Raw genomic sequence first — 11,091 nt, 5'->3', positions numbered from 1 at the left:
ACCGTAGCACTCAAAGTGCTTTTTCATACACAATATCAACATCTACCCTCGCAGGTACCCATCCATACCCCTTGGGTGAAGAAAGCAATTATAGTAAAGGATCTTGCTCATGGATTCAAATGTCATGACCGGGAATCAAACCCACACTCGGATGACTCAACCACCTGAACCTGAATTCTGTGTTCTTAACCACTGAGCCATGACACCCTAAAAATGTATTACCAATAAACTATTTACATTCAACACTTTTGGAAACAAAACAAATCACGCCAAGCAGTTTGTCTTCCTTATCAATATTGTTATTGTTATTGAAAAAAGCATTATGTTCAATACAATCAGTACGTCATTTCCATTAGACATGGAGATTTCATTATAAATTAGAAACAAAAGAAAAACTATTAAACATGTATATTATTCCAGTCACACAATAATGGATGGATAATTAAAGGAATTTGTTTTGACAGTCTTGCAATTTCATATTGATTACGAGTTTCTGACCGAAGCACCAAAGGAAAACAAGAAAATTTGTCAACTGTGGAAACAAGAAAATAAGGAAAACCGGATACTAAATCATCACAAACAAAATATATGCACTGTACATTTTCTTTTCCGTTAAAAAATTTGACAGAAAGGTCATATCGTTGACAGAAAGGTCATATTGTAACAGTTTTGTGAGACAGGCAGAGTTTGGGTTTTTGAAAGAAACAAACATAAAACTTCACCTACGAGAGCGAAAACTTTGAAAAAGATGCTTATGTTTTGGGGAACGTTGGCGTACAAACTAACATTTTTAAATGATGCAATAATTGCACAGGGATAAATAATGAGATTTCGGTTGCACCCTTAACACCGATGTGCGATAGGAAATTTTCCCGAGTCCTGTTGAGTGCTCATAGGTACAAATTGGACTCATTTCCAATTTTTTTTTTGTTCAAGGTAACAAATGCTTGCACAGACTGTACACAAGGCCAGTTTATGGTAACCAATTCACACCATGCAGGGCCCTGGTCCTGTTCCTGGTATCCAGTAACAGTAAAGAACACTAATATTCATTGTACAAAAAGGAACCTGAACTTAGGTCAGGTGAATCTACATGCCATGCGCAGTGCTGGGCACAATTTCATATAGCTGCTTGTTGTACATGTAGTACTCGTACTGGAAACACTTTCTTAAGTACTACGCAAGTACTATTTAGACGGTACTCGATACAGACATGTACATGTACTTGGCTAGTAAAGAACTCTTGCAGTCTTACTCAAAGTCCATAGAGTACCAGAGTTGTAATACCCACTTGAGTACTCATTCAATGGTGCTCCCACTCGTACTGGCTAGCTAAGTACTTGCATTCGAAGTGCACAGAGCTGCTTACTGAGTTAATAGTACTCGTAATCAGTACTTGTATTCAAGTACTACTTAAGTAACATTTTGATGGTACATGTACCTGTACTCATTTTTAACTACTAATACTCCAAGACAAAACTTATCACTCAATACAAAAATAAACCGTACTTGAAATCATGCACTGAACACTCATCTGAAAATGTACTCCAGCTGTTTTATACACACTATGGTCACAGAAGGGTTGTCTAACTTACAGAATGTTAATTTAAATCTATGCCATTGCTATCCAAGGAATAAGGGAAAAAGCAAGGGGAGAAAAGTTGAAAGTTTGAGTTTCTGTATAGAGGACTAATGCAAACTCAAACCCAGACTTATGTTTGTAAAGATCTAAGTACTCGGTACTCAGCTGCTGGAATTGGTACTCGGATATCAGAATACTTGGTTATACACTAGTAGTGTATTCAGAGATCTTAGTATTTGGTACTCAGCTGTTGGACTTGGTATTAGGGTATCAGAATACTTGGTAATACACTAGTAGTGTATTCGGAGATCTCAGTATTTGGTACTCAGCTGCTGAACTTGGTACTCGGGTATCAGAATACTTGGTTATACACTAGTAGTGTATTCAGAGATCTTAGTATTTGGTACTCAGCTGCTGGACTTGGTACTCGGATATCAGAACACTTGGTAATACACTAATAGTGTATTCAGAGATCTCAGTATTTGGTACTCAGCTGCTGGACTTGGTATTAGGGTATCAGAATACTTGGTAATACACTAGTAGTGTATTCGGAGATCTCAGTATTTGGTTCTCAGCTGCTGGACTTGGTACTCTGGTATCAGAATACTTGGTAATACACTAATAGTGTATTCGGAGATCTCAGTATTTGGTACTCAGCTGCTGGACTTGGTACTCTGGTATCAGAATACTTGGTAATACACTAATAGTGTATTCGGAGATCTCAGTATTTGGTACTCAGCTGCTGGACTTGGTACTCTGGTATCAGAATACTTGGTAATACACTAGTAGTGTATTCGGAGATCTCAGTATTTGGTACTCAGCTGCTGGACTTGGTACTCTGGTATCAGAATACTTGGTAATACACTAATAGTGTATTCGGAGATCTCAGTATTTGGTACTCGGCTGCTGGACTTGATACTCGGGTATCAGAATACTTGGTAATACACTAGTAGTGTATTTGGAGATCTAAGTGCTTGTACTCAGCTGCTGAACTTGGTACTCTGGTATCAGAATACTTGGTTATACACTAGTAGTGTATTCGGAGATCTCAGTATTTGGTACTCGGCTGATGGACTTGGTACTCAGGTATCAGAATACTTGGTAATACACTAGTAGTGTATTTGGAGATCTAAGTGCTTGTACTCAGCTGCTGAACTTGGTACTCTGGTATCAGAATACTTGGTTATACACTAGTAGTGTATTCAGAGATCTTAGTATTTGGTACTCAGCTGTTGGACTTGGTATTAGGGTATCAGAATACTTGGTAATACACTAGTAGTGTATTCGGAGATCTCAGTATTTGGTACTCAGCTGCTGAACTTGGTACTCGGGTATCAGAATACTTGGTTATACACTAGTAGTGTATTCAGAGATCTTAGTATTTGGTACTCAGCTGCTGGACTTGGTACTCGGATATCAGAACACTTGGTAATACACTAATAGTGTATTCGGAGATCTCAGTATTTGGTACTCAGCTGCTGGACTTGGTATTAGGGTATCAGAATACTTGGTAATACACTAGTAGTGTATTCGGAGATCTCAGTATTTGGTTCTCAGCTGCTGGACTTGGTACTCTGGTATCAGAATACTTGGTAATACACTAGTAGTGTATTCAGAGATCTCAGTATTTGGTACTCAGCTGCTGGACTTGGTACTCTGGTATCAGAATACTTGGTAATACACTAATAGTGTATTCGGAGATCTCAGTATTTGGTACTCGGCTGCTGGACTTGATACTCGGGTATCAGAATACTTGGTAATACACTAGTAGTGTATTTGGAGATCTAAGTGCTTGTACTCAGCTGCTGGACTTGGTACTCTGGTATCAGAATACTTGGTTATACACTAGTAGTGTATTCAGAGATCTCAGTATTTGGTACTCGGCTGCTGGACTTGGTACTCAGGTATCAGAATACTTGGTAATACACTAGTAGTGTATTCAGAGATCTTAGTATTTGGTACTCAGCTGTTGGACTTGGTACTCGGGTATCAGAATACTTGGTAATACACTAGTAGTGTTTTCGGAGATCTCAGTATTTGGTACTCAGCTGCTAGACTCCGTAGTCAGGTATCCGAAAACCTGGTACTTGTAAACTTGTACTCGTACTGGTACTGGGATGTTGGACTAGGCACTCAGATATCAGAATACTCGGACTCTTTTACTCATGCTTGATAGACAAAGTACTCACACTCGAGTACTTCTCATTAGCACTTGTGACTTGATTAGTACTCGACTACTGTAATGCTTTAAATTTAGGACTTTAAAGCTTATGGAACCCTCCAAAGCATGTGATTCTATGAGCTATGTGCAACTAAATTGGGTTCAGTCAAAGGATCTTACTGACATCCCCAATGACTGCCTTGAATTATATTGCAAACAATTTGAAGAGAAAAATCCTAACAGACTCAATCCTAACACAAACAAGATTAAGGTAACAGAAAAATTCTTATGTATTAAATTTCTACATATTTCAAAATATCAAAGTCAGTAATTGTTTAAGTTAATTTCATTTTACACATGTAGTGTCTGGGAAAATCAATACAAACATTATTAATTAATTATAAATATACAAAATGATACAATGCATAGTAAACAAACACAACTCTGTAAGCACCTGGCATGTGGAATTCTATCAGTGACAAATAAAGAAGAAGGACAAAACGAGTATTTAAAATAAAAGAAAGTGACAAAGGCAAAACAAATGTTGGTTTACACTGTGTGCACAACAATGGGTGTGTTCGATAAGCTTCCTTGGGTCGACCCTGCGGTGCTCACTCGGGTGAGCCCCTGACAAGAGCTAATCGAACAATCACACTTGCCCCCTCATGGTGACGCCATGCACCTCAGTTCACCCCAAGATGACCCACTCCACAAGCAAGGCGCTGGGGGCTGACCCGGGTGAGCCCTGTCAAAGCTAATCGAATGTACCGGGGCAGACCGGGGTCAACCCAGGGAAGCTTAACGAACGCACCCATTAATAAGCGTGAACATATGAAGGTTGGCATATTTCTATGCAAATGTAACTTGCATGGTATAAAGATAGTCAAGGTAGAAATCTTCCCTTATATTTGTTTTACTTGAAACGCAACAGTTTTTAGTGCCAAGATAACAAAGTCCAGAACCTGATGTTTGAAAACAGAGAAAACGAATCAGCTCTCTTTTCAATATTTAATTCTTGAGACTCAAATAACTGGTTGAGCTTTCACAGGTTTGTTATTTTAAGTGTATGTTAGATCACACACAGTGTGCATACTAGTCTCCAACAATTACCACCGTTGTATGCGTCATTTGACACTCGCTCGCTGTGGCTACCTTAATAAACAAATTTGCATTAGTTAATAATTACTGTTAGCATTACAGGAAATCTCCATTAAAGGTTTCTGAGCTTTGCCACAAAAAGCAGAAATTGTACATCCTTTTCATCAGGAGCAGTAAAGCCTGGGGCAATCAGCAGCCCTTCTGGTTTGTGCATCATCCAATCAAGTCCATTATTTGGAAAAGCAACTACATGGAGATAACAGGTGTTAGTTGTCAGATGAAAAGGATGTTTTATTCTAGCCCCTTTCTTTAATGGAGCTTTCCCGCAATGCTCTTTAGTTACCAAGTACCAAGCGTGTCTCATGAACAAAGGAAGGTGTTTCTAAAAAAAACGTGAGTAGAATTAAGATTATCCGTTAAAACTAAGACCAATACCTAACCTGGCGACATACTTGCAACTAGTCTCACTGTGTGCATGTGTGTAACAAGTGTTAGAGTCAAATGCAGACGTTAAAGAACCTTAGATACAGTGTTAAATACACTTGTATAATAATACAAAGTCCCCGATTATTATTGATTACAATCACTGGACAGTATACACTAAAAAGAGTACTTATTTCTAGAAAATTAAGTACATGGGTGTCACACACAGGCTAATCTATTGCCACTAACTTCACTAGGACGCTACATAACTCAAACCAGATATACATAGTTTGTACAAAATCCAAACATAAGAAATAATAAGAGATACAAATCGAAAAAGCCTGTTTATAGTAAACGTGAAAAGCTAACGTGAAGCAAACTGCGACAGGGTTCTGCAGCAAGCAAGACATCCGCGCAAGTTGCCAGGAATATATCCGAAAACAAGTTTTTTCCACATACTAGGGGCATCTTCTAAACCTCAGCTTAAAGGCAGTGGACACTATTGGTAATTACTCAAAATAATTATAAGCACAAAACCTTTCTTGGTAACGAGTAATGGGGAGAGGTTGATAATATAAAACATTGTGAGAAACAGCTCCCTCTGAAGTGATGTAGTTTTTGAGAAAGAAGTAATTTTCCACGGATTTGATTTTGAGACCTCAGATTTAGAATTTGAGGTCTCGAAATCAAGCATCTGAAAGCACACAACTTCGTGTGACAAGGGTGTTTTTACTTTCATTCTTATCTCGCAACTTCGACGACCGATTGAGCTCAAATTTTCACAGGTTTGATATTTTATGCATATTTTGAGATACACCAACTTTGAAGGCTAGTCTTTGACAATTACCAATAGTGTCCAGGGTCTTTAAGCTCAGACTAAACATGAAGGCTTCGTTTGATCTTGGCAACACCATGCAAATTTGTACACTTTTACAGAGACCAAGTTCTTGCAAGAACTATCGTTGACCATAGTTCGACTACAATAGCCCAAACTCTGTCTAGTTGACGATAGTTGGACTATGCTCGTCGACTATTTGGAACCAGCCTACCGAGCATGGACACATGGCTGGTTATAATTAGACAAGTGCACCAGTTTATCAGAAAATAATAATGTACACTATTGAGCAGCCGGTCCCGTTGACATGACATGAATTGGGTCGTTCACACTATACAACTTCTGTGCGCATGCCCTACTGGTGTCAAACAGCCACCGGTTAACCATTGGTCATTGCAGGAACTTGACCTGACTTGATACAAAGCCCAAACCGGAGCCCAAGCCTGGGACGCCAAGCTGAAGCCTGGAAAAGACCCTTAGCGCTTCACGGTCGCTATCCCGTTGAGTATAAACAAAGCTTAAGGTATAATATTTCATCTGATCATTATGTACAATACAAAAGACACGGTAGCCTTAAAATACGACTCGGACAAACAAATATTTAAAAAGAAAAATACAACTACAATCCAGACTGCATCTAGTTGAAAGTAACAACATGGAATTGCAACTTGAATTTCTTCGAAACTTAAAGATGTTCTTTGTGAACTTGTTCATGAATTAAACTCGGGTATTTTAACAGCAACTTAAAGAAACCATTACTCCTGGCAGTATGTTTTATATTACTTGATTTAAAAGTAATAAACACAGATGAAGATATGATTTGGCTGCAGCACAGAAGAATAGCCAAGAAAGTGAGATAGTAAACATTTAAACAATTACACAAGTAGAAGATATTGCATATGAAAGCAGGAGATCCATGATTACATTATAGCTGTTGAACAGTTTCTGAAATGGTTTTTGGCTCAAGCAACTTTATGAAATGGTGCAGGGCCTCGAGTTCTTCAGTTGGTCTAATCTGGGATAGCCTTGTTTGCAAGAATTGCTTAAACTCTCCTAAACTGCTTGCTGCCTGGCTGCTATGGCCACCACTATCCTCCTATGGCCCGCTTCCAATCTCCTACAGCTAGCAGCCCATCCACTAAGGCTGGCTGCCATTCGCTATGGCCAACCAAGCATCCGCAACAGCCAGCCGATCATCCTTTATGGCCAGCCGCTCCTCCATCGCTACAGCTAGCCTCTTGTCCACTACAGACAGCAGCCCATCCACTACAGCTGCACATCACCTACAGCCAACCGATTGTCCGCAACGGCCAGCCGCACGAACGCTACAGCCAGCTGTCCAACTTCTAGAGCCAGCCACCCGTCCACAACCACCAGCCGCCACAGCTAATTCTAATCAACTACAGCCAGCTGATCATCCATAACAGCAAGCCTCTCGTCCACTACGGCCAGCGGCCCATCCACTATATCCAGCTGCCCATCCGCTACGGCCAGCCGCCCAAACGCTACAGCCAGCTGTCCAATTGCTAGAGCCAGCGGCCAGTCCACTACTGCCAGCCACCAATCAACTACAGCCAGCCTGATCATCCACTACAGCCAGCTGCCCATTTGCTACAGCCAGCCTATTTTCCGCTATTGCCAGCTTTTGAACGCTACAGCTAGCTATCCAACTGCTAGGGCCAGCCGCCTATCCATTACCGCCAGCCGCCAATCTGCTGCAGCCAGCAGCCCATCCACTACAGCCACCTGCCCATCCGCTATAGCCAGCTGATTATCCGCTACAGCCAGTGTCCTATCCATTCAACCAGCTGCCCATCCACTACGGCTAGCCCGTCTGATACTGCCAGCCTGTGTCGCCTACTTGCTCCAATGCTGTGGCTGCCCCATAGTGAATCACATTTCATTACATATTTGATGTATCGTGCATGCATGACATGTTCATGTACATGTGTGTTTTGTTCCCTTAGAGTTGTTGCTCAAGCCACTTAAATGCTGCGCTTCTTAACACCTCTTTTCTTTCTCACATGGTAATTAGTAAACTTATCTTTACTCCTTTTTGAGCAAAGGGTCACACATAAGAACAGACTGCAGTAGTCACTTAACTTCCCACAAATCATGAAAACCATATAGAGATATATATAAACTGACAATCGCCATCTCAGTCTGATTCCTGACCCCCAAGCTCTTAAAATTCATCTCTGAACATGATATACTCCAGATACTGTTAACAGACCATACGACATTGCAAAGGACATTTTCTGAGTAAGCTAAGGGGTCAACACAATCTTTTTACAGGAATCCAGCCCATAACATAACCCATTATTCAAAGACAATCAATCCATAGTCCAGCTATAATTGCATTCAATTTTGCAAGGGGAAACAATCAACAAAACGGTAACAATTGGCATAAGTAATCAAAACTTAAGTGGCATTATTATAAAATTACAAAAAAAACAAAAAAACATCTCAATTATGTTTTCATTTTATTATAAAAGAAGAAAACAAAATGTGCAAAACCTGATACATTTGACCACAGGAAATGATCAAAAAGTACTGTTTTTATATAAAAAAAATATTAATAAAAATTATCACATTTTTACAAGGTGTACCGTTACATTTATTATTTGCATATTTTCTGGCATTATTCATCAGCATTTGCAGCATCAGGGACCTCTATTAGTTAAATGCATTGATTACGTAAGTGTGGGAAAAAACAGGATTCAAACTCAGTTCCTGTATTTCTGGTTCTGACTGGAAAACTACAGAGCTTTCATTCAAGAAATGCATCACAAGGTTTTGTTTCTTCAAGATGTATCTGAGAGTGGTGTTCGAACCAGTAACATTTAAAACGGAGCTTGCATTTGAGGCATGATGTAACCAAAAGCCTCCAACATAGGATATTTTCATATTTGGATTCGAACCTGTAACCTCCCTATTGCAATTCTAGTTGCTCTACAAGTAAAATGTACAGAGGAGGGTTGGAACATCAACTAATACATGATCACTTCAAAATGTTTTACACAGTTTGACCCAACCATTTCAAGGATGTTTTCCCTCTTATGGATAAAGATTCAAACCTGTAACCTCTCTTTTGCCACTCTATTTGTTCTACCAGAAAAGAGTACCGAAGAGGGTCCGAACATCGAACAATATGTGATCAATTCAAAATTGTTTACACAGGATTTGAACCAATTAGTGTGGAGGACGTACTGTTCCAAGCAGGACTGGAACCAGTGACGATAAAAAGGTCGCTCATGGAAAATGTTCAAAGAGAGAATCGAATTAACAGCAGATTCAGTTACCAATTATTGCTACAGACCAGGCAGCCCTATGCTTTGTGTGTATATGTAAGTAGTCGCTCTCATGATGTGTTGTTCAAGGTAGGTTTTCTAGCCGGCGATCCGGGAAGTAGTAAGGGCTCCTTCATCTGGGGCATTGGGGTGGCTGTAGAACTTGGTTCTTTGCCTGGGAGGGGTGGTGGCTGTAACAAAGCAGAGAAATAAACTTACCATTATTTCAGAAAACATATAAAAACAGGGCTCAAATTTAACAACTGGACAACAGGCAAGAGGCCAGTGATTCCAGCCTTGGGTCCAGTAAACTTAACACCTGACAAGTTTTGTGTTTTTGTGAAAATGATGTTCAATGTTGGTTTCGAGTCTGGATTAATCTTTCAATTACGTATGGTATTAAAGCATACTTAATTCTTGACAAAATAAATGACATATTATTATCTTTTCATGCTGAAACATTTCTCAGGTTAAAATGTTTCTAAATCCAATTCTCAAAAACCACATTCCGTGGAAGAGAATTGTTTCTCAGAATGGTACAATCTGTCAATAGCTGCTGTGCTTTTTACAAATTAACTTTAGGTGGTTTGTTTTTCGGAGTAAGTACACAAGGTGTAACACACCACACAACCATATGTAAAATTTGTGACTGGTATCCTGCTCATTTCTGAAACTGTTTAAGAAATATTTTCTTCATAATGAAATTTGGCCCTGATTATGAATCCTTGCCTTACCTTGTCCCTGAATGGTGAGGCACCCAACTGGAGGCTAAGTTTCTTTGGAGGGAGTGGGTTGGGTCCAGCGTCTTGGAAGGGTAGGCTGGAGTAGTCACTATAGGCTGCCTTTGGCGGAAGCTTAGGAGGTACATCTGGGTCGTCTTCAGGGGAGCTGGTCGTCATGGCTGCCCAGAAAAAAAAGTTAAGATAAACTGGTTAAATACCATTTATTAGTATTTCATTTTATGATTTATTTGGCTATTCCACAAAGAACAGAAACAATACATGTACTTGCAAACAAAAGTTTGTTTAAATGATAAGCATAAAAGAATTATGTTTTACAGAACTATCTGCAGGCCTAAAGGCTGAATAGCAACTAAAGCACTGACGGAAGGTTTGGATACAACAAGGAACAAATGAAGAATAGATGAGGGTAGATTGGGTAAGGACAGGGAATGGGTGGGAGAGGGAACAGCAGGGAATTCGGAACAAAGACAACCCAAAAGTCTGTCAATCCAATTTTATTTATTCTAATTCTTCGGAAAACACAAAAATTATAAAAAAACAAGCTGATGCCGTCCACAGAAATGAAAAGGCAAAAAAAAACTGTCATAAAAAAAAAAAGTGTGCCCTCCCAGACCTAGCTCGTAAAAAGGGCAACAATTTATATACTGTACGTGTACAAAACATAACAGAGAAATCTAAAATTGTAGTGAAAATCAAAACAAAAGCTGGCAAGTAAAAGCATTACACAAACGTTATATATACGTTGTAAGAACCACCATATTAAAACTATTTTAGAACAAAGACACCTATATTGTCAAATTAAAGCAGAAACACCAACCATGAAATGGGGGAAAATAGTAAAATAATAAATACATGAAATAAAATTATTGAACAAATGAAAACAGGAAAGATCGAGGCCCGATTAAAACACAATACTAGAAATGAGAAGAGACAATGAAGAATATCTGACGTCCACACCC

General features: G+C 39.4%; 1 protein-coding gene across 4 annotated transcripts in view; it reads right to left on the bottom strand.

Moving 5' to 3' along the window:
• Nucleotides 1–6,062: 6,062 nt before the first annotated feature.
• Nucleotides 6,063–11,091, bottom strand: part of LOC117294784 (dedicator of cytokinesis protein 1-like) — a 70,221-nt gene continuing 65,192 nt past the window's right edge. For all 4 annotated transcript variants that reach the window (XM_033777302.1, XM_033777305.1, XM_033777303.1 and 1 more), the window contains 2 exons: nucleotides 10,124–10,290; nucleotides 6,063–9,580 (listed from right to left, as the gene is read on the bottom strand). In XM_033777302.1, the coding sequence (XP_033633193.1) occupies nucleotides 9,461–9,580; nucleotides 10,124–10,290 (287 nt within the window). In that variant the 3' untranslated portion in view covers nucleotides 6,063–9,460. The remainder of the gene's footprint in view (nucleotides 9,581–10,123; nucleotides 10,291–11,091) is intronic.

The sequence above is a fragment of the Asterias rubens genome, chromosome 9 (genome assembly GCF_902459465.1).
Source record: "Asterias rubens chromosome 9, eAstRub1.3, whole genome shotgun sequence".
NCBI classification, from domain to species: domain Eukaryota; kingdom Metazoa; phylum Echinodermata; class Asteroidea; order Forcipulatida; family Asteriidae; genus Asterias; species Asterias rubens.
The sequence above is the reverse complement of the archived record's forward strand: the minus strand, read 5'-3'. Positions and strand labels throughout refer to the sequence as shown.